Source organism: Zonotrichia leucophrys, chromosome 1, assembly GCF_028769735.1.
Source record: "Zonotrichia leucophrys gambelii isolate GWCS_2022_RI chromosome 1, RI_Zleu_2.0, whole genome shotgun sequence".
NCBI lineage: Eukaryota > Metazoa > Chordata > Aves > Passeriformes > Passerellidae > Zonotrichia > Zonotrichia leucophrys.
The window spans coordinates 34,175,595-34,199,788 of NC_088169.1; the positions used below are offsets into that span (position 1 = coordinate 34,175,595).

General features: G+C 42.4%; 1 protein-coding gene across 4 annotated transcripts in view; it reads left to right on the forward strand.

The window, feature by feature from the left end:
- Window positions 1-16,473, forward strand: part of JADE3 (jade family PHD finger 3) — a 64,127-nt gene extending 47,654 nt beyond the window's left edge. For all 4 annotated transcript variants that reach the window (XM_064711552.1, XM_064711572.1, XM_064711562.1 and 1 more), the window contains 6 exons: window positions 65-276; window positions 2,826-2,993; window positions 8,669-8,785; window positions 9,252-9,725; window positions 11,433-11,550; window positions 13,051-16,473. In XM_064711552.1, coding sequence (XP_064567622.1) covers window positions 65-276; window positions 2,826-2,993; window positions 8,669-8,785; window positions 9,252-9,725; window positions 11,433-11,550; window positions 13,051-13,943 — 1,982 coding nt within the window. In that variant the 3' untranslated portion in view covers window positions 13,944-16,473. The remainder of the gene's footprint in view (window positions 1-64; window positions 277-2,825; window positions 2,994-8,668; window positions 8,786-9,251; window positions 9,726-11,432; window positions 11,551-13,050) is intronic.
- The last annotated feature ends 7,721 nt before the right edge of the window (window positions 16,474-24,194 follow it).

Sequence of the window (24,194 nt, forward strand, 5' to 3'; positions counted from 1 at the left end):
CCTGCGTCTCTGACTCAGAGGCATCTGACTGTCCTCTAATTGCCCTTCCCTTTGTGTGTTGCAGGCTGTGGGCTCCTGGATGAGAACACGATGGAGAAGACAATTGAAGTGCTGGAGCGGCACTGCCATGAGAACATGAATCACGCCATAGAGACCGAAGAGGGGCTGGGCATCGAGTACGACGAGGATGTCATCTGCGACGTGTGCCGGTCCCCGGACAGCGAGGATGGCAATGACATGGTGTTCTGTGACAAGTGTAACATTTGTGTCCATCAGGTTAGTGCCTGCAGCAACGGTGACACTCTCCTGTGGTTTGTTTACCCAGGCAAATGTGGAATTGGAATGGATGTTAAATGCTAAGTAGAGGGCTTGGTGGTTTTCTGCATAGGAAGGATGGTGCAATACTGAGTTGAAATTTTGGACTATAACAATTACAGTAGATTAAGTGGCCTAGCAAAGTTAATAAGTGGACAGCTACAGTCTAGCAGGAATGCAAAGTGTGTTTTTGGGACATGCAAGTATTTCGTCTGTGACTGTAAATAATTGCTCCCCCTATTACTAAATCTGCTTTTGAAGATAAACAGGACAGGAAATACTGGCTTGCCTGTTTAGGAGAAATCTAAAGATCATTTGTTTCAGAGCTTTTTTTTTCTTTTACTGACTACTTCTGTAGTCAGACATAGACTGTCCAAATTTAGCCATCTGGAACCATATGTAGGCACTTAATAGAGTGATCTTTTTCAGGAGCCATCAGCACCTGCAAAAACCATGGTCTCAGTCTGAATGGTGTTCATGTTTATAGTGTTTCAGATGTAGTCAAGACTTTACACTGCCTGAGCTCAGCATAGTCAGGTAAAGGTATCCTTATAATCAGAGAAGGGGTATGAATCCTGTGGTTCTGTGCATCCTATTCTGGAAGGGAATTTTGCTACAAATTGAAAAGAGACCAAGAAAGTTCCTTTTTTTTTTAAAGCATTTTTGTACTGACTGCAGGTAATATTTGGAAAACATATCTGTCTGAAAAAAGACCTGTCACCTCCCTGCTCAGAGTGGGCTGGCTTCCAGCCTGGCTGCTTTCCTGACCTGAGTCCCCGTGTGAAGCAGCCTGTGAGCCTGAGCTGGCAGTAAGGTGGCAGTGACAGGAATAGGGCTGGCAGCTGGGCTGCCAGTTCAGTCCTCACTTGTGCCTGTTAAGGAGTAATGATGGATTTGCAGTCAAGGGCTCATGGTTGTCTCCTGACAGCTGAGCTTGAGTTGATGGTCTGCTGCCTCCTTGCCCCTCACGCTTCCCTGTGCTGGATCTGCCTGAAACAAACTGGAGAGTGTGTCTGGGCTAGAGTGAATCCTAACTATAGCAACAACTTGTTTCATTTTTAATCTGGATCAACTTTGGTTCAACAAGTAGCCTCAGGTCTGTTTGTCGTCACAAGTTTGGAGGTGGAGGGGAGGAAGAGTGTGAGAAAACTCTTCCTTTGTGGTACTCCTGTTGTTCTGGCTCAAACATGTTGTGAAATTACTGTTTTAGTAGTCTAGGCATCCTTTGCTGATCAGTTAAAATTAGAAAATAGTTTCAGTCCATTTCCAACACCCTAGATATGATCTTAGATGTAATGCCATTTCTGCTCTAGTAACAGAAAGAATTCAGGTGGGAATATGCCACAAAAGAGGAGAAGAACACTTGTAAAATTTGGATTGCAGCTCCCCCTGTTGGGCTTTTACAGGAGTTGTAGCATCAAAAAAAAAAAAACAAACTTTGAGGTTAGTCAGTCTTGCTGCATTTAATTCAAGGAAGTCCCCCTCCCTACAAGCTTGACATAAATGTGCAGTGTTTTATGATATTGTTTAATATTAAATACTGAAATCTTACAAGCACAAGTTTGGGAAGGCAAGTATGGGAATTTTATACTAGATTTAGTCTGGAAGAATGGTTACAACTACTGATCCCATTCTTTTGAGTCTCTTAACGTTATCATTACTAGAGATGGTGTTAGAAATTATGAGATTTCCTGTGATATCCATCCTTTTGATAAAACTTTTATTTGGAGTGGTTGAGTGAAATTAGGCCTTGGTGGCAGCCAGTGATTTCAGATAACTCAGCTTCATGGAGGTAGGAGGGTTGTGTATGTACATCAGGATCCACAATTGGCTCCATTAAGAACCATGAGGAGTTTGAATTGGAAACTAAATTATTTATTTTCCTTTTTTATTTTAATTCTCAAACCTAGCAAAACTTAAGAAATTTTTAATTTTCCATGTGGTTAAGTGCAATACTTGGGAAATAAGTCTAAAACCCAGCATCTTATACTTCCAGTGTATGCTGTAATTTTTGTTGCAATATTATATAAATATTTAAAGGAAAAAAGTTTACAGAACTGTAAACACAAACACTGCAGGAAATGCAATGCTCATATCCCTATCCCTAAATAGAATTATGTTAGAGTATTACATTTTTAGCAGAAGGAAGTGGTGATTTTAGAAAGTATTAGATACAGAAGCTAATTTGAAGGAATATCCATGTTGTTTACTTCAGAAGTAAAGTGTTTAAAAAGTAAGTGTTTAAAAGTCACTAAAGTCAAAGGTAAAGGTTTGTAACACCAGTGCTGTTGTGCAGTCCCAGTGGATATGTTTTATAAACAAATGTAAAAACTTGCTTTTGAGGCTGTTTCTCTCTGGGATTAATTGACTCATTTTAAGGTAAAGAAATCACAGATTAAGTGAAGGCTGGTAGTGCCTTTACTTTTTGAAAGCTTTGCTCTGTGTGAATATGAATGCTTGTGTGTGAAATAATTTCAGCGCAATGATTCCAATATCTGTTTTTCTCCAAGGCTTGCTATGGCATCTTAAAAGTACCTGAAGGGAGCTGGCTGTGTCGTACCTGTGTCCTGGGAATACATCCTCAGTGCCTCCTCTGTCCTAAAAGAGGAGGTGCCATGAAAGCTACCAGGACAGGGACCAAGTGGGCACATGTGAGCTGTGCTCTTTGGATTCCAGAGGTAAAATCCTAAGTTCTCTCATGTCTTCCTCTTCCTGTTTCATCCTCTGCCTTCTTGCATTCTCATGATTTAAGGTCTTTGGCATAATACTGGGCTTTGTTTTGATAGGGCTGCTCAGTCTGTGAAGTGTGGGAGAGAGTCCAGATTATGTTCTACTAATGAGTCACTTTGTCACCTGCATTTACTCAGCAATCACTTCTTGGTGTCATTATGGTATCTGTGACCTACCAGAAAGGGCAACTTATATAAGCTGTATCTTCCAACTGCAGCTTCACTGTCTCATATTTTTTTATGAATTTGTGTGCTTGAATACGTGTGTAATTTGCATGAGTACCTCCACTTTTTTCAGAGTTATGTTGTTTGCTTAAAGGTCGCCTGCACTGCATTATTTCTTTAAGATGTATGCTGCAGTTTGTGTTTAAAGTTTCTTCGAATTAGAATTTTTCTGAATGGTAGGGAGATGAGAATTTTTATCTTCATGTTACATGCACTTTATTAATAAAGGCTTTTTTGATATATCTGTGCATAACATATATGGAGAGTTTCATAATGAAGTTTTACACTTCCTCCTCCATTTTGACTCAAGTTTAGCATCACAGTGTAGTTCTGTAAAACAGAAAGTTCACTTAGGTATAGATGGAATTTGTGTTTAATTTTGCACTTGGGATATTTATGTTTTATTTCTGGTGAGATTCACAAATCTATTATGGTGGGTGGTTTAATGTGAGACAGTAGCCAGATCTGTCAGCACCATAAAATCAAGCATACAGTATTTTCTGTGCAGACAGGTCTGATGTGTGCACAACTTTGAGGAAGATGTTAAGATTTTGGTTTGGTTTATTTTGACTTAGCAACTGGATATAGTGTATAATTCTTAGTTGTCTCAGGCACATATATCTGCTTCTTAAGGAGATGATCTTTGCAGCTGCACTTTTCCTTTCAGGCCTCTTTGTAGTTTCTGTCATCGCTTTCACTTTCAAGGAGTGAGCAGTTGAGAAAAAACCAAAAATATTTGTTTTTTTTTAAAAAATCAATTCTCCTCTTGTGCTCATGAAGTCTCTTGCCTGGAAGCTCTCCTGGCTCTGAGAGACTGGTTTTTCTAAGAGGTCCATTCTGCATGTGGTTGCTTTGCTGTTCTCATCAGCAGAAAAGGAACAGTGAGGTTTGCGAAGGTGGTGGGGCAGGAAGCACACCCTGGCTTTTTGCCTGCCCAGGCTCTGCTCTGGCTGAGGAAGAGAAGCTGCTCCCAGGGTGGGAGAGCTTGAATCCAGCTGTTTCCACCGCCCATTCAGTGATTCCAGGTTTTGGACACCTCCTCTCCGTCCCAATGCCAAGAGTGCCAGGCGTAGTGAAGAGGTGGTACGTGCCTGCAGGCATGGGAAATGATCCATTCTCTTGGGCTTGTGTGTAGTCACAGGTAAAACAATTCAGTTACCAGAGAAGCCAGGAAAACCCTTTGTAAATCTCTACTAAAATGGCAGCTCAGTTTCTGTTTGGAGGGGCCTTATGTGCTGCAGGGAGCAAGAAAGACAGAGTTTGAAGACCCAGGGATGGATGCTTTAGGGGAGAATGTGCATTCTCATGTATCTATTTTTTTTCCTCCAAGATACTAGCATGCTGCAACTCCCTAAAGGAAACATTAATTATAAGTCACTGGTATTTCCTCTTGAGGCCCTAACAAAGTGAATCAAGGCAGAAAGCAGGGAGGAAGGGGCTATAAAACATCTGTGTCTTGTGGCAAAAGGTTCAGAGAAGCTCCATGAGTCACCAAGTGTAGTCTTGCATTGTTGCAGTCAATTGTGCCAGGTATTCTCCTGCATTAATTCATTCAGCACTGTCTTAAAATCTTTATTCTTCCCTGCCTTCCTTGGGAGTTAATGCTGTATAAAGGCTTTCTTTTCACTCCTTTGACTGATTGGGACAATTGAAGGTTTTTACTTTCCAAAGAGTACTCATTGGTTTATATCCTTTTTCTTCTGCCTTTGCTTTAGTGTAAGTATGTGGTCTATTTAATGTTTTTCTAAAAGGTGTTCTTCTAAATTAAAAAAAAAAATCAAAAAAGGAAACATTGATACCAGAAAACCTGTATTGAGTGTTTTGAAATTCAAGGTGTTTCCCTGCCTTAGATAACCTATTATAGATATGTCCTCTGCCAGTCAGTGTGGTGTTAGCTGAAGCAGAAAGTGATAACACCCCCTGGCTGTAGAGCAAAGATAAAATTTACTGTCCTGAGCAGCTGTAGTGAGTGGCTGTGCTCAAGCCACTGGGCTGCCCTTCCCAGCCACTGATGCAGATCCTTGTGCACTGGAGCAGCTGCTGGTGGCACAGTTAGCAGGGAAGTAGAGCACAGCAGGGTGATTGATCATGTGCATAACATGATAATAGGCTTCAACAACCCACTGTCTTCACTCTCTCCCACTCCTAGAACTTCTTCAGAGTATAGCAGTCAAGATGTAACCTGATGCAAAGTGAAGAAATGGAGAAAATGACTACGTGTTATGGCAGATGGATCATTTCTGCCTTGGAATGGGAGTTCTTGGGGGATGAAAAGGTTGGCTTCTGCTCTCTGGATCCCTTGTGAGCAGCAAAGTTCAAACGGACTTTGCCTTGACTCCTCTCTGCAGAAACATGCAGGTGGCACAAGGCCAGTGTAAATAAATTGCACCTGACTCTGTAAGTGCCTCTTTGTGCTTTTACAAAGTGGGGTAATATCAACAGTCAGCATTACAAGCTGAATGAACAGTATTTCCAATATAAATGCTTCCTGACCTTATGAGTCTCCTCTGGGGAAGGAGCAGGGAGAATATTTAAGGGGGCAGAAAGGGACAGGGAAAAGGTCTGTGTCAATTCCCAGCTCCTGCTGGGAAGCCCAGTGGAAAGCTGATATTACTCAGTCTCCAGAAAAAAGTCATTGTAGGTTCTGATTTCTTTTTGAAAAGAATATAGACAACCTGGCACATTCATGAAATCCCTTGGTTCTTAAGGGAAGTCTTGTCTCTCAGTGTAGTGGTAACAATCAATCTTTGTACAATATTGTTTCAGAAATACCTGTGCAACTTGTTCTAAGCATGGTCAAGTCAGGTTCATGAAAGTTTCTTTCATTTTGGAAGCAAAAAAGCTTCATTTGATGATACTGAAGATCACTGATCATGATTTTGTTGAGCTACTCAGGCATTCCAGGGACGGTCTTGTCACTTTTCCACCAATTTAGGGAAGAGGTTAAATTGTTAGCCACGTCTTCTCATGAGTACATCATGTATTGCCTGACTGTTCTTCTTTAAAACCTGAACCTTCTGAAGCATCTCAGTGTCTTCCTAATGAGGACTTTGGGAAATGCCATGCACTCAGTATATTCCAGAAGATGTGGGCTTGCACTTGGCAAATCAGAGAGGGAAGTACTGTAACAAACACTATCTTATTTGAGTCCATTTATGTCATTAATGCATGAACTATTGGTCATCTTTTTTTTTCTAATGTGGAAATGATGAACTGAGTAATCTCTTGCAAAGCTGTTCTTTCCACCTACTTAAATGATCCTTAAAGCAATGCATGATAAGGAGAGAGTAGCAAAAATATTCTGAGCATAGCAACTGTGACTTAGCACTGCTATCTTTGGCTAAGTCTACCTCACTGAGGAGGTCTGCTGAAGGAAAGCTTTTCATCCATAGGGATTAAACAGGTTTTAAAATGAATATGTGCATCAAATGATTGATGATGTACCTCCAAAGGGAAGCTAAAAAATTCAGCTTTGTCTACCAGCTCTTGTAAAGTTGCCAGTTTAATTATCACATGTTAAACTAATTCATCCAACCCAGATTTTCCTGGGTGTCTCTTACTGTAGATTTAATCTATGAAAATGACTATAATGTAGTAATTTTCTAGAAAAACAAAATAATTGTTGTTCAAATCTCACCCTTAACTGCTTTTTTTAGCCATCAGCTTTCTTCTGGCCTCACAGTGCCACAGAGCATGACCTAGGAACCTCCTTTCTTTAAATTCTTAGGTTTGACCCCTTTGAGAAAAAGCCCATAATCCCACCACAGGAAATACAGGTCTGCTCTATTCAGATTAATTGCTTTTAGAAAGTGTGCTGTATCAGTATAGTGTCAGCATTGTGGTTTTGGTTCAGCCAGGTAGCCCTCCAAGACACACAACTACTGAATTCCAAAAGTGTTGGAGAAGTGTCAAAATCCAAGCTTTTGGAGACTGATGTTTTTGGGACAGTTATCCCACTGAAATATTCTGCCATGTGCCATTCTCATACTGGCCCAGTTCTGCATGTTAGTCATTCAGAGCTGGCCAAGTTTTTGTTCGTGTGCTTGGATAAATCCTGTCAGGATGGGCTTAGGGATGTCTACAGATATAGATTTTTCTGTTTTGGTTTCTAAATCATCATGAGGAAAGTCCTCATATCCCTGTATAGACAACAGAAAACTGAGAAACTTCTATCACAATGGATATGAGGAAGTTAATATAACAAAGAATAGGAAGAACTATTCTGTCTATATATGGGTGGGGTTTTTTTCTTTTCTTTTAGTAATATCTATAATCTGGTCTACCAGAGACAAATTGATCATTGAGACTAAGTCTGTGAAAACTAGCACAAGATGATATATCCTGCTGTGTAATAAGAGAAGTTTGTTGGGTTTTTTTTCCTCAAATTATGTTTGATACAGTCCATAGTTAGGAAAATGTCTTAGGATTATCTCTTGCAGTGGGAGTGCTCAGTGGAGAGGCAGAGCTGGGAAGCAAGACTTTTCCTGGCTGCTGACTGATAGATCTGGTTCTGTCGCAAATATTGAGTTGACAGAAGGAGATACCGTAGCAGATCTAGGGATTTTATAGAAGGAACTTTTCAGGAAAGTGTTCCTGTTTTGTTCTGAGGGGCTTGTATTTTGGCATTTTTTTAAAGTTAGACCTGTAAAAGCAACACAGAGGGGAAAAAAAAAAAAAACAAAAACAAAACCACAAGGGAATGGAAATAAACTTAGAGTGACACTTGCTGCAGTGTCTCAACTGGTGGTGGTTTAGGAATCGTATTCCCCAATTTAGTGTTCCCACTGAAGCACTTCAAACCATGCACCACATCCCCCTCCCTTGAACCAGGCTGAAGAGGGCATTTGGAGGCACAAATGGTAAGGATCATGGATCAAGGAAAGAAGAATTTACTGGAAGCGGCAAGTGAAATAAGAAAAACAAAGAAAAATGGACTGTAAGAGCTACAATATCAGTAACAGAGCCAGCACTACCTGACCACTGGCCTCACACCACACTTACCTGACCAGAAGAGAGCCCTTCCCCCTGCTCTCAGAAAATGATGTGAGCTGGGATAGAATAACCTCCGAGTCCTAGCCATGCTTCCTCTTGGCTACTGCAAAAATTAACCCTGTCCTGGCTGGAATCAGGACGTTGGTTCATAACAAGGGCATGCTGTAGGTGCCTCAAATGTTTTGAATTATTGCAGCTTTGAGTCACCAGGTTAAACTGATAGTATTCCACACTGTTGTCTCCATGTGAGATTTTTTGGGGTCCTTTTCTGAGAAGTATGAGTACATGGAGATCTTGCTGGAAGAGAAATGAATGGATGGCTTTCTTCTTCTGATATAAATGGAGAGATTGGGTTGGGTTTTTTTCCCTTTGATAACTGGTTTCTGCACTGCTTTTTTTCTTTACAGGTTAGTATTGCTTGCCCAGAAAGGATGGAGCCAATCACAAAGGTGTCTCACATTCCACCAAGTCGATGGGCTCTAGTGTGTAGTTTATGCAAACTGAAAACTGGTGCTTGCATTCAGGTACGTCCTTGTCCCATAGTGACTCTGCAGGGATGAATTTGTCAGAAGGGCAATTTTGGTTTTGCATTTTGTTCTTCCTGTGTTCAGAGATGCTTTACAATGGAGATGACTGTTGGATAGATGTCTGCTTCTTCATAGCCATTTGCTATCAAATTAGTTGACTAGACAGAAGAATTAGTCAGGTTTGCCATCTTTTGAATAAGGCTGAGGTGTTTAAGAGCCACTATTATGTTTATCAAAGATTAACAGAAAACTTCTACTGAACACTCTGTAAACAAGAAAATACTATATTGGGTAATACCAACTTCAAAGGGATCAATATTTTTAAGAATATGTAGGAAATTGGTTTTGGTAGGGATGGATTTTCATGTGGTTGAGGTAGTTATGTCCTTTTTTTCTAGTTTGCTGCTACTGTTAGTAATTGAGTAATTAGTAATTGAGGCTTTTTGGTTTGTTTTGTCTGCAGTGCTCCGTGAAAAGCTGCATCACTGCCTTTCATGTCACCTGTGCCTTTGAGCATAGCTTGGAGATGAAGACTATCCTGGATGATGGGGATGAAGTCAAGTTCAAGTCGTACTGTCTAAAGCACAGCAAGAACAAACAGAATTCGCTGCCTGATGTTGAGGAGCACCCCAAGAGCGTGCCAGAGCAGAAGCAAACAGAGAGTGAGAAAACGAGCCTGCGAGCCCAAAAACTCCGAGAGCTGGAAGAAGAGTTTTACTCACTAGTAAAAGTGGAGGATGTTGCAGCAGAGCTGGGCCTTCCTAAACTTGCTGTAGACTTTATCTACAATTACTGGAAATTAAAGCGAAAAAGTAACTTTAACAAACCATTGTTTCCTCCCAAGGAGGATGAAGAAAATGGCTTGGTGCAGCCAAAAGAAGATAGCATTCATACTCGCATGAGGATGTTCATGCATTTAAGGCAGGACCTAGAGAGGGTAAGAATTAACTTGTAAAGTTTTTGAAAAACTATTTGCAGGTGAGCAAGGTCTTTCTTTGTGGATGAAAGAAATGGGGAATTCAAAGTGAGATGATTTTGAAAATAATAATTTAAAAAATAAAAACATACAGACTTCAACTCCATTTCTATATGCTGTACTGCCTGCTGCAGAGACTTTCAGGAGCTGCCTCTCTCAGTCCAATGAAAGATCCAAGGTGAAAGCAGAGCTTCCTGACTTGCTTAAAGGTTATTCCTTTACGTGTTCTAAGATGCATATTTCTATGCACAATGAACATATTTGGTAATTGACACTGTGACTTCAGCTTCAGTTGAGTAAATGTTTAAAAAAATGAAGACATTTATTTGGCCCACTGCAGTAATAGTTAGTGGTACAGATTAAATTAGAAAAAAATGTTACTTTTATTAAACAGAAAATAAGAGTAAGGCTTGTTACCACTTGGAGGCTGCCTGTTAGGTTGGCCTGTTGGGTAGGGGTTACCTGTAGTTTCCAAGTGCTTAGAAATAGGTAGTGAATGTAAAAAGGTAATAAAATAAAATAGATGTGATGAGGAGAGGGGAAGTAAAAGCAGAAGAGAGGTAATAGTGTGGTGAGAAAAGGGGAAAAATATTGTGGAGAGAACAACATGAAGATACAGGAATATTGTTGGAGCCAAGATTTGCACTTGTCAGTGTAGCTGTTGTCTTTAATCTATCATAATCAATCTCAGATCTTTTCCAGGACTGCTTTAGATATGTAAGCATACTTTAAGAAAAAAATATAAACCCCATAATATGGAGGATTGGTATTTGGGGGTGGTTTTTTTTTATTTTTCAAGAGACCATGTCAAGCTTTTTGTTTGATAAATGTTTGGTTTGCGTCAAATATTGTTGAAATTGATGTGCTTATTCTGAGTGGAGGGGATTCATAATTTGAAATGCCGGTTTCCAAGTTTCTGAACTTCTTGTGCCACAACATTTTCTATTCTAGCTTGGGATAAATATAAATTTGGGAATCTTGGAATTTAGTTTCTAGGTAAAGAAATGGAACTGAGTGCTAGGGAAAGTTTATTTGGTAGATTCCTTTCATCCAGCCCCCTGCTGTTTCTGTGTTTTGAAAGCACTTTTAGGTGTTTATCAAGAACTTCCAGTGTCTCTTCTTACTCTTTCACCTTAGGTGGAAATGTTGCTATTAGCTCAAACAAGTAGAATTATGTGGAACTGAATCAGAATGGTTTGGGTTGGAAGGGACCTTAAAGAGCCTCTAGTTCCAACACTCCTGCCAGGGACAGGGACACCTTCCATGAGACCAGGTTGCTCAAAGCCACAAGCACACTTCAGGGATGGGCCCTCCACAACTTCTCTGGGCAACCTGTTGCAGTGTCTCACTGTAAACAATGTCTGCCTTACACCCAGCGTAAACTCACCCTCCTTCAGTTCAAAAACATTGCCTCCTTTTCTGTCTCTACAGGCTCTGGTCTCTGTGTCTTTCTTACAATCCCTTTTCATATAAGGAAAAACTGCAGTGAGATCTCTCCAGAGCCTTCTCTTTTCCAGGCTGAACATTTTTTAATAGTTAGCTACATTCAGTGATATTCACAAGAACTTTACCAAGGGATTTTGCATGTAATGTTGTTGATACAATTTGTAAACTATGTCTGGATTTATTTTCTTACTGCCTTTTAAGTCTCCTGTTATTCCTCCATAGGTAAGAAATCTCTGCTACATGGTAAGCAGGAGAGAGAAACTGAAGTTGTCCCACAGTAAAGTACATGAGCAGGTCTTCAACTTGCAAGTCCAACTCATTAATCAGGAAATTGCTGCAGGTAATCATATAAATGTAAAATATTTATAAATCCTGCCTGTATTTAAACTAAAGCAGTGTATTCTCTTTATGTTCTTGGTTAGTGCTTTTAACATGTAAAAATGCCTTTAAGAATTTTCTTCAAGTACATAGTCAATCAAAGTAGCAACACAGAACTCCATAATTGCTTAAAATATTTACTTGACTATTTCTTTATTTTATGGCTGTTTCTGGTATATGCCTATTGCTTATCACTGTGGCATCCAGATAGCAGAAATGAGCTGCTGGTGATCTCTAGGTTTTTGCACTGTTGGGCTGCTGGTGTGTGGCACTGGTTCCCCACAGCAGCTCCACCCTGCTGGCTGCTTCTCCAGCTGAGAAGGCTTTTTTGCTGGCTGTCACCAGTTGGTTCCTTCAGGCAAGAGAAAGAGTGACTGATGGGAATTGCTGCTGTTCTCATGTGCCTTGTGCACGTCATGAGCAGCGCAGATTTCTTAGCTTGCCATCTGCATTTGCTCTCCTTCCTTCCAAAAGAGTTTAAGTACTCTGGGTATTAATAGGGACTAGTAACTCTTTGGGAATGCTGAGGTGCCAAACCCCACCCTGCCCTTTGCATTTACAGCAAGTTTTTAAAATAAGGAACACAGCATTTGGAAAGAGAAAAAGCATATGCATACCAGTGTAGTTACTGGGATTTTTTTTTTAATAGGAAAGGCAGCTATTTTTTTGTGTGAAATTAAGATCTCTCTGGTCTTTCAAGATACATACTTCACTGGTTTAGGGTGAAATCTTCCTGCTTTTTTTCTCTGCCCCTGAAACATTGATAGGTTTTGTTAGTACTGATAAGGGTGTTTTTTTATAAGTGTTTTAGGTCAGACTAGTACTTCATGGAAGCAGTGGCACTCTGAAGCTCCTTGCTTTTGTGTAAATGCATTTTATTAGAAATGCCTACTAAGTTTATTTAATATCTTTACAAGTACAAGTATTTTTTTAATACTTATTATAATAGCCTGATACTTGCAGTGGGTGCTGTAAGCATGTATTACCACAAACAACTCGTATGTTGAGGTAAAAAGACTTTTAAAGCTTAGAGAATTTTATAATACAAAGCAGAGAGTTGAACTAAATCCAAATTGAAACTCAGTTTGAAGCATTGTTTTTTCTTCATCCAAAACTGAATATGAACCTTTTTTACAGCGTTGTTGGAACAACTTCAGTCATATCTCAAAACTGGTTCAATTCACTGGCTTAGAGCCCTGTAAAAAGGGCACATTGTTGTTTTTAATGGAATATTTAAATGCTTACCTAAATTCCAAAGCGGTGGATAATTTGGAACAGTTTGGTTATCCCAACTTCTCCTTTGTGTCCTAAAATAATTTCACGCTAATTATTTGCAAATGCTTCTTACTGTTGCATGAGCATATAATGGACTATAAACTTGTTATGGATGGCAAAAGAAATTATGCTTTTTAAAAAAGCCTTTTTTCTTTTTCTTCTGCTTCCTCACCTCTTTCTCCTGTAGGCCATACCCTGACAAGTGCACTAGAGAACACACTGTTCTACCCACCTCCCAGGATCACCCTGAAGTTAAAAATGCCCAAATCAGCATTGGGAGACTGCAAAAATAACTCGCTGAAGCCTGGCAACAGACCGCTTTCTCCTGACAACAACAGCACTGTTTACAGCAAACGGAGTGTGCCAATGTCAAAGGAATCGTTTGAAATTAAAGCAAAATCTTATGCCAGGTATCAGCACGACAGCAGAAGTAATGGGCTGCTGGCAGGGATCGGCAAGCTGCGGAGCGAGGCAAAGGATTCTGGCCCCACGCAGCTGATGGAGTTTCACCGGGGCCAGCCTTCCGGGAAGCCTTTAGCGTTCCAGGCTGCTCTGCATGGACAGTCTTCCATCGGGAACGGGCGGCTGCAGCAGGAGAACTCAAGGCTGGTGTCCAAATCCAATGGTCTGATGGGCAGGGCAGGAGATGTGAGCCAGAGAGACAGCTCCAGCCAGACGTCCTACGAACAGGAGTCCGTGCTCACGGCTCACTTGGCCAGCCAGAGTGGATTCCGCAAATCCACCATAGAACATTTCAGCCGGTCCTTTAAAGAGGCTACCAACAGTCTGGTGAGGACCACGGAAGATCTCCGGTGCTGTGAAAAGCCCACGAGAAGACTTGCAGCAAAAGATCGCTTGTGGAGCAAGCAGACGCTTGAAGGTGCTCCATACCAGGACAACGATGGGTACTGTCCTGACTTAGAGCTGAGTGACTCTGAAGCAGAAAGTGATGAAAACAAAGAACAAGTGAGGTTAAGACGAAGTAGCTCAGAGCGAGAAAGCCCAAGTAAGGACTTTGGAAGAGACTGTCACAATAGAAACAAAAAGAATATGATATCTCACAGTTCGGTACAAAGGTGATTAGAAGCCCCCACGGGGTAATTCAGCCTTTATGTATTCCGGTGTACCAGTGCAAAGCTCAGCATCAGAAGGTTCCAGAAAATAGTCTAGGACCTATTTAGGAAGAGCTGCAGTAGGGGATGGGGGAAGGAGAGAAAGCAGAGTAGTTTTGTTCAACTGTGAATTGGTTTGCAGTCTTTGCAGGGTCTGCTCAGTTATCCACAAAGTTGTGGAAATTGTGTGTTTTGTCAGAGGGTAACATCTGGGAGAGCACAAAGCAGTTAATTGTGCAAAAATTCAGGAAACCGCTTCTCCCTTGCCAGCTTAAGTGCAAGGCACTGTGTTCATGTGGAGGCAGTCTGGTGGCGGTGGACAGGTTTAGAAGAAGTCCTTGCATTGCTCTAAGGTGCTGCAAGAGACTGCAAACGGAGACACTGAAAGTGCGTTGTTATGGCACCTGCAGTGTGGCTTTGATCCAGCAATGCACTTGCGGATGTGTTGGGAAGTGAAGCACGTGGAAAGCCCTGCTGGTTTCCCCCGGGAACGTTTGTGCTCAGCTATCCGAGCACATGCCGGTGTGCTCTGCTGGATCAGGCCCAAAGTGACTACTAAGTGCTGATCCCCTTCTGCAGGAGGCTTGGAACTGCAGTGCCGTTCGCAGGCTCCCCGCAGAGGGCGGAAGCAGGCGTCGCTGGCGCTCGCTGCCAAACTCGCTGACCTCTAGACGTGCCCCCCATTCCCTGCTTTTGCTGAAGATTGTGTTTCTCTTCACAATAATTCGCTTCTTTTGTAAATATACAACTTCTAGTACTTCAGTTTTTTTAATCTCTGTACATAGATGCTTGTTGTGGGATGCACTTGTAAATATTTTACCCAGCTAACAAGTACAGATGGCTAATTTTGTGGATAGTGTTTACAAAAGTAGATGTACTACTTCAAAGAAAAATGCTATTTGACACTTACATTTAGGCAATCACCGGTGATGCCAGGTTCCTCTTGAAACTGAGATTTCATAACCGGAGGTGTTTTTACCTGGTATTTTTAAAGTCAGCTGAATTAGAAATAATTTTAGCTGAATTTTTTTTTCAGGTGCAAATTTTCAACCCTAGTTGCCTGAACACAGGCATAGGAGTCTTCTGGCATCTAGGTCTGTAAAATTTTAGCCAGTCATCATTTAGAGTATGATGGTTTAATTAAAGATGTTTTTTTTTAATTCCTGAAAATCTACTATTTTTATTATGCTGCTTTTCAACCTCTGGATCAGTTGCTGTTTCCCAGTCTAACACAATTTTGTATGTCCTTTAAAATCAGCAGTTATTAAATAGTGATTAAATTTCAGCCAGTACTGACTGAGGAGTCGAGAAGGGAAGGGAATGAATCCCTTTCTGTTTGTTTCAAAGACAGGGGATTTCTGTTTGAATGCAAACTAACTTGTTTTACAGATGGTGTTGTGTTGATCAACAAAGCTACTGCACTATTTTTGTCTGAAATGCTGTACATTTCATAAACACATCCTCTGTCCCCACATCACTGGCTGAAACTACCTACAGGTTATGTAGGGCACGTTGTACAGCTCTGTTGAGGGCTCAGTTTTGTCTACAAACAAAAAGGTGTTCCCTCACAGCGTGAAGATGACTATGCAGAATCTGAACAGCAGCTTGGTTTCACTTCGTAGTTTTAATTTATTGCTTTTGGGTTGGGAAATGGCAACGACATTTTCAGATTTGTTTTAAACTAACTTTGAAATCTCCCTAGTTGCAATAGGACTAGCAGGTCAGGGGCTGGAGGACTCTTCAGAAGTGAAATCATTTTTAAAAAAGTATACTTGGCCAATCTGCTCTGTTTGCTTCATGCATCTTATTTTTTTTTTAATTTTTTTTTTTTTTACTTCTTGATTTTATGTATATTTGTGTAATTGATCTTTCTAGAGCTGTATCTTCAAAATTATTTCTTTTGGTGTAAATATGCAGTAGCAATTTAGGTTTCCACATATTTTATTTTTTATGGGAAATGCTTTGTGTTCTAAGCCATGGGTCATTCAGAATAAGTAAACAAATGTCTGTTCATTTGTATTCTGGTTCTGATTCTCTTAGTTCTCCTTCAATATTTATTAGTAATCCTCTCTCACTGGCCATGAAATTTTATGAAGCTTTTATTGGGAACACTTATCTGGGAGGTCAGCAAAGTGTTCATGTTATTTTGTGGCTGTAAGCATATGACAGAAGAGAGGGAAAATGGTGCTTCAGCAAAACTCAGCGTTTCTGCTCTTCTGGGGTTATCAATTCAGTTGTTTCCAGTCTGGGCAATGGTTTTGCTAATTTTTACATGATTTTAATAGACATATGAAGGAGCCCTTGGTTATGTAGTTCTCAAGTATTGTCCCCAAAGTGCATTTGCTAGTTTTTATTGTGCGTTCGGTGGCTAACTGTTTGAAGTATTACCTCTTAACCTTATTTGTCAATTTTTTGTTGTGTTTTTGCATTTTGTTTTATATATATAAATATATATATATTCAATTTTCCAAGATGGACTCGGTCTTTTTCAGATGTCCCCTTTTTACAAGTACTTTTTCATTAAATTATGAAACTGCTAACAATATTTTCATTTGTTGTGATTTATTCAGGGCTTTACCACCCTCTGTGTCTGGCAGGTTGTAAAACTCATCAGTACTGTGTCCATCAAGAGTAAATTATTTCTGCTGATTTGGCAATACTTTAACAAGTTAAGTATCCAGGAAAACCCTTCCCCTTCTGCCTCCCAAAAAAGAGTCGCTGAGCACTAATTTGCTCTGTATAGGAAATAGTGCAAGCCTGGCTTTTGTTTCTGCCTAGCTGAGCAAATGTAACAGACCATGTGCTGCCCTGGCCTCCCTTTTCAATGTATTTGCTTATGCTGTAGTATGGCTGGTTGTCCCTGGTGGGACACAGTGAGTGACAGAGGAAGGGCCGTAGCCAGGCCTGCTGTCTGATCTGTTCTTGTACCCGCAGACGTGGCAGCTCAACTCCCACCGGCCTGCGTGCAAGGGACGGAGCGGGGCCAGCCTGCGCTCCTGGGCTGGTGTCCCCTTCACCTGGGTTTTCCTGACCTTCTGCTGTAGTTCCCCCTGCTCCCACAGGCCGGTGCTGTGACGTGCCTCGCTGGCACAGAGGAGCTGCCGCCTGGGCTACAGCAGGGAGGAAGGAAGAATGAGAAGATGGAGGGAGAGGTGCTGTGCTAGCTGCACAGCTGATCCCATAGCATCCCTCCTGCTCGGACTGGCTCTGCAGCTGGCAGCCTTCAAGAAGGATGGCATTGCAGTGTGGCTGTTGCAGGCAGCAGTGACCCTCCCGCCTGCCATGGCCCCGGCAGCAGCAGAGTCAAAGCTGAGCAGCCAACAACACCCTGTGGGCTGGCTTAAGGGCTGGAGTGACTGAGCAGGTGGCCCCAGGCAGGCTGGAACTGTAGCTAAAGAAAGCTTGGGTGAAATGGAGCCCAAATCCCTCAGCTGAAAAGCAAGCAGGAGGTAAAAAAAGGGGAGAAGGCAGTAAAGGTGAGACAGAAGGGAAGAAAAGCCAGCACTAGGAAGAAGCAGTAAGCGTTGGACATTATGTACCAGCGTTTGTTGTTATTCAGGACCAGGATTTCTTCTTCCCTAAAGGCATCTGGCAACAGATACCAGCAAAAGACTTCCTTGTGACTTTCTGACTGGTGGTTCCAATTCCCTCTCCACATACAGTCTGCTTGTGGCTGGTATGAGGGAAAGACAGGGCCAAAGAAGGAGATTGGTGTCCCCATTAATTAGGAAACATCTACTATTTGTAGAGTCTTATCAAATAACTAAGCATGCTTACTTGTTGATGGTAACATGGTCCAAGGGCTAAAGGGGCTGCACAGTGGTTCTGAGCACCATCATCTCTGCATTTATGTTTCTGCCCTAAAAGAAATGTTTCTCAGTTATAACTTGTGTATATCACTTGTGGAATGTTTTCTTTGCACCATAAATCCCAAATGATTGGAGGAGAAATTGACAAATGTTTGGCTATTCAATGTAAGCCTGGAACATTCCCTTGAATTTGATGTTGTTGCTCTGATGACCTGGCCTGGATGTGCAGGCTGTACTGCAGACTTATGGTGTGGATGTGATACCTGGGAGGGAACCAAAGCCTGCCTCTGCGAGCTGCCAAGATAATCCAGCGAAACCACTCATTCTCATCTTGGGAATTTGGATGATCCCAGAACTTGTAAAGGTTTAGCACTGCAGGGAATTGACACATCTATTAAGAGAATAAGCTTTTGATGCGAATTAAGGAACAAAAGCTGCTTGCACAACCGGGGAGCTTGGCATGCAAGGGAAAAATACCGGGGAAGGGCAGAGATGGAAAACAATGGAGTGCCTCAATGTGGCTTCCTTAGGAAGAAGTGAAGACACACAGACTTCTGGGCTCTGGTTTCATGGAAGATGCCTTGCTACTGCTGCTTCTGAACGTTCCTTTTACACCAGCTTCATGGCTGAACACTTGGTCCACTCCTGAGGTGAAACTCTCTGGTATTTACCTCTTGCAGAGAGGATTCTGGGATAACTGCTGTCAGGCTCTGCTCCTAACCAAGTGAGTGCATCTCGTGGGATGTGGCAGGAGGATTAAAGTGACTGCAAGCACAGACTTCTGAAAGAAAATGTTACATAGCAGTTGGGTAAATTGTTTGAAAATAGTGGACGTGCATGACTGTTTCTGTTCCTCAAGTTCCCCCCTCTGCAGAGAGCTTGGATAAATTTCTGTGACCACGTGGTTGTAGGAGAAGCAGCCTCGCATATTTGCTCATTAATTTCCCTGCCTCTGTGTATGCAGCTTCCAGATAAACTTTCTTTTTCCAGTAGGCTTCTTCTGTCTGGGGCAGTCTCCTGGATCCACCTTGCCCTGCCCTTTCTCTGGGATTCTTCTTTTGTTTTAGGTTGGGCAGACCCTCCCTGCCTTCCGTTGCTTTCTCATCAGACTTGGTGCTGGATATCTGCCTCACCTGGGCTGCTTTATCTGATATACATTGTTTTAAATCTCTGGCTAGCTTCCATGATGACACCTTCATGGTTTCTTTTGGCTTAAACATCCTTAAGACATTTTTTTCCGGTTTCTGTTGTTGTTCCTCAGGTGCTGCTCCACCCACCCTATCCCAAGGAAAGAGCACTGGGGAGCAGGACAGAAGTTGTATTGTGACAGTTCCATAACAGTTCCAGAGTTGTTCTGCTCATAAAATTGGTGGGCCACTGTCCTGAGGAAGCTCAACAGCAACATAAAAGAAGGTGCCATCAAGAAATCTCATGGTTGTCTGAGAGCTCTTGAGCTTGTGACAGACTTCAAGAGTAGTACCTGTAGAAAGAAAAGTGTTATATGCCACTTGGGAAAATGGCTCTGGTTATACCTTGGGAAATGCAGGCTCTGGTGAGGGAATGAGTCATCTGAGGGGGGAAAACACCTCTGAACTAGCCCACCCACTTCACCTGAAACCACAGTGTCTGTCTGCATTCCTTTGTAGTTCCTTATCTCAGAAGGGTGGTGCTGGATAGTTTGGGAACCCCTGTCACTGGCATTTTAGGCTCCATTTGCATCTGGTTGAATGGAACCTGACCAAAGTGCTTTCCCTCCTTAAAACTGGCTCAGCTATTGTTCTCTTGTCTCCTCTAAAATGAAGCAGGAGCATTGTTTCATCTTTTTCCTGATTAATCATTATACAACAAGTCAGACATCTCTCCTGGTTAAAAGAAGGACAGAGGCTGAGAAGCTGGATGAGCCAGGTGATGCAGATACTAATAAGCAAGTTGTAGTTTACACTCGTTACAAATGGCTAGTACATAAACCAGACTCCTCAAATTGTCTGGTTGAACATCTTAAATTAAAGCTCTGTGAAGTCACCCTAAATCTGCAGTTAATTTGAAATTTAATTTTGATTTGGCCAGAAGAAGGATTTGCATGCCTGCAAGCTGCAAACACTGAAAGCACTGTTGCTAGATCAGTTATTTGAATGAAAGATGCTGCCTTTCCCTCAAGTCCTGGCTCTGTTGCACGACCTCTGTTGTGACTATAATTCTGCAGCTGCTGTAGCACATATCAATGCTTTTTTTTTTATCCTGAGGCAAGTAAAATGCAAATCCAGGTCACATGGGGTACAAAGACCAGAAAAGTAAGGCATTAATGAAAAGTGTCTTGGCTGTGCTCCACTGAAGAATGCTTTCTGAAGCACCCTGTTGCCCAACTGCTCCCAGTACAGAGCAGAGGTCTGGAGAGGCACAGGCTGGGAACTCCAGATTTGTGAGGCAGCTTCAGGCAGCAGAAACCTGCACTGGTTGGTGCTCCCAAGACAAAGCAGATGGAGGTGTAAGTGTGAGAGTGTGAGGGTGTTCATGAAGCACTGGGGAGACTGGCTGCAGTGGGAAGGGTTACACATTTGCTTAAGCATTGTAATCTTAAGTGAGAGATGCTTTTTCATGAGCCTGTGGCCTGTACAGAAGGAATTGTGCTGAAAGAAGTCTGTGTAATAAACTGTAATAAGTAAAGGGTACAATTGCCATTTTTGTGAAAACTGGTTTTTAAAGGCTAAATACTTCAATATGACTTCATGGTGATTTCGTGCAATCCTTTGTAGAAAGGATTCCCTGTCTGAGCTTCTTAATCCATTCTGCATTAACTTGTGTGACAGTGGTGTTGGACACATTAATTAGTCAATGGGCACAAATCTGCTGGTGCCACCTTCTCCCAAGCAGACATTTGCGAACAGGAAAATGGAGTACTTTGGCAAATGTTTTATTATGTTTAAATACACAACTGTGATCATCCAGACTAGTAAACAATTGAAACTTCTCAGCAGTTTGATCTCTCCTGGAGTTACTTGTTGCTTGCTAACAAATAAAACTTGATCTGGATACACAAACCAATTCCAAGGATTATACTTGGCTGCAAACAGGTGCATGGCAGTGCCAACTTTTCCTTTCCAGTGAACTGATGGCAGTGACTGATTTCATGTTTCTACCTCTGCTCTTGCTCAGAGTTTTTTGCTTGTCCCTCCATGTGTGCACCCCCAAATGCAGTACTATCTCCTAGTGCAGAACTCCCACATGCCCACTCTGGCTGCCCTAATGGATTTAACAGGCTTGCACTGAGGTAGTGGCTCTTTGGGCTCCACAGCCCTTGGCACAGTCCCTGCTCTCAGTTGTACCTTGCCCATCTGCTGAGGTGGCCTGACAGAGGCAGCTTTTGGGACACAGGCAGCTGATACACAGCATTTGCACTTCATACCAGCCATGGATCGGGCCTAGAGCTCTCAAGCAGGAAGGAGGACTCACAGTAGTAAGGAATGAAAAAAGACAAGGATTGCTCTAAAAATTAAGAAATGGCAGGATCTGGCTCATAAAAGAAGACAAGAACGACTGCAACTTTCCAGGAATGAGCAGAAGTAAAACCCAGTCTCTACAGTGCCTGAAATAGTCCAGCACCTCTTCTTGCCTATAGTCATTGAGAGTGGGGGTTTTTTTCCATCTCTGTGGTGCTCTGGCTGTTCTCCAGAGCTGCTGAGTGTTTCCTGACTGTCAGGAATGGTAATGGCTTCTGGCAGGCTGAGGGAACCTGCAGGCTGGGGGAGAGCTGTGACTTCACCCTACAAGGCCTCCCACATCACAGATCTCCTCTTTGTGTTCCTCGTGGTTGTAGATAAGTAAGAATTCCACTTCCCTGCTTCCTCCCTCCCACCATGTGGAATAAATGCTAAGCCAGCAGTGTGGAAGCCACAGAGGTGCTGAGTTAGCTCCCTATCAGTCAGATTTGGCCACACAGTAGCCTGTGGCTGCAGTGCCACAGTGGGAAGTTCCCAGTGGGAAGGCACAAGGCAGTACAATCTTTGGCAGCCACCTCTCCCGTGCTCTTCTCTCCCACGGTGAACTTGTCCTGGCAGAAGACTTTATCTGATGCTCTCTGTGAAGGCACCCCAGCACGGATTCCTCCCTGCTCTACCTTTCAACAAGCTTGGATTAGCCAACACAGAGAGGACAAAGCAGGGGTGCTGTCCCATGTAACTAGAGATCTGAGCTCCAAGCACATGGCACAGAGTCTGTGTTGTAACCCAGGGCTTACAGAGGCTGTTCATTTTCTCCCAAGGTGTGTGCCAGCACACAGCTTGTTTTGATGCCTCCAAACCATGCTGGCAAATGCTTATGTCAGCAAGGAACAGAGACTGCTGAGGTGGGTTGAGGGTGTATCTCCTGTTGCTGCTGGATTCAGTAAGCTCTTGCTTTGTATCCCAAATGGCCTTGCAGTGTGCAAAAACAATGGGAGAGCAGTAAATGTGGCTAAGCTTTGTAAGAAGCAATAATTGTTCTTCATTGCACTTAATGAATTCTTTGATTCTTTGCATATGGGTTTGTTTGTTTGTTTTTTAAAATTTCTGAATCTTCTTTCCATGTTGTGAAGTGTATGGAAAAAAGAAGAGAGATGTGGCACTTTTTTTCTGAATGTTTCTTTGTGTTGGTTGTTGCTAATAATTTGCTTGCCTCAGATCTGAGATGAATTCCTGCTATTTGTTGTACGTGCAGCAGTAGGACAGAAAAAGAAATTAATTCAATGCTAAACACTGAAGGAATACCATGGAAGCCCTATAAAATAGAAGTCTAACTGCTCAGATAAGATGACAATAAGTTAATGAACATAAGTTAATGAATATCACATCAGTACTACATCAGAAGAAGCCTACATGAAGCACATGTCGGTAAGGTCATGCAGCCCATGAACTTTCTGAAGATACCACTAATAGAAATAAATGTTAGCAAGTAAAGCCTGGGCTGTGACCACCTGCTTTATGAATAAAGGCAGCCAAATAAAAATGTTAAACAGGATATAATTGCTGCAAGGAGGGTGTATGATTCTTGGGATCTTTTGCTGGTCACTGTGACCCTAAGAGATGTTAAAAGTCTCTTTTCCCAGCCCGAGCGCTTGAAGAAGGAGTCAGAGCTCTTCAGTTCTTGGTCTCGAGGTTGTTTATTGTATCTTATCTATAAAAAATTTTCTCCTGTCCTGCTGAGGTCCGTCCAGCAGGACAGTTCCAGGCACTCTGCCTGCCCCCGGGGCAGTGTTCTGTCTTTATACTAAAAACTAATATGATATAATACTATACTAAACTAATACTAAATACGATATTTGCAATTACTTTCCAATACCTATCACCTATGTTAGACAGTGAGCTTCTACTCTAAACCAATCTAAAAATGCCAACATCACAGCAGAAGATGGAGGCCAAGAAGAAGAAAGGCTGGACACGCCCAGTTCCCTCCATCTCGCCTCCTGAATCCCCATACCAGAAACCCCAAAGTCTACTTTTTCACCCCGTGATAACTTCACTATTATTCTACCTAAACTGTTGTGGCTTGCTGATCTTCATATAAGGTTGGTAATTTGCTCCACGGGTCATAATCAAAACCACAGGTGTTTTGGGCTCCGTGCCAGGGCTTCTGAGCCCCCTGGCAGGGGTCTTGCCTGTCCTGGACAGACAAAGGGGTATTCTGGGTTCCCACATATGATAAGGAACAGATGAAATATCTAAGAGGAATTGTGTGGGGACTACCTCCTAAAAGACCCTGCTGGGTGCTATGGGATCACTGGTCGCAGTGCCCCTTCAATAAAGGGGCTGCTACATAAGCCAGCTGGAAAGCAGAGTCTGGATGGGGAAGAGGCGAGCTATGGAGCAGTTGAGTTAATCCTGGTTTGAGGGGACACAGCAGCAAGCCAGCCTGTGCCTGCCTTGTGCTCCTGAGTTTCGGAGTGGAGACACACAAGGCCACTGAAGCCACTTTATGACACTGATCCCTGTGGGGGTCACCAACTCCAAGTCAAAAGGCAATATGTCATGGGATGCTGAAGAGGAGACCTGGAATAAAAAAGGTACCCACTGCTTTGAGACTTGAGGCCTGGCAGCTGTAGTGGCCATAGCAGGCACAACAGACAACTCCATCTGCAAATTTTGTTGCCAGCTGTTTGCCTCCTGCCTTCGGAAGTTTTTGAGACTAAACAGCATGGGAAATAAAAGAGGACAGGGCATGTGGAAGGCCCAGGATATCTGGATAACCAAGGTGCTGCTGCAGGAGCTGTGAAGGATCCCTGGTGCTGGAAGTCAGGGCCAAATTTCTGTGGCCACCTCCACCAGAGCAAGAAGGCAGGGAGAAGCCAGGCCTTGGGGGAATCAGCTTCTCCAAGGGCCACCGTAGTGGGAAAGAAAGCTCCTTTCCCTCCCTGCAGCTCTTGGAAGAGGGGTGCCGAG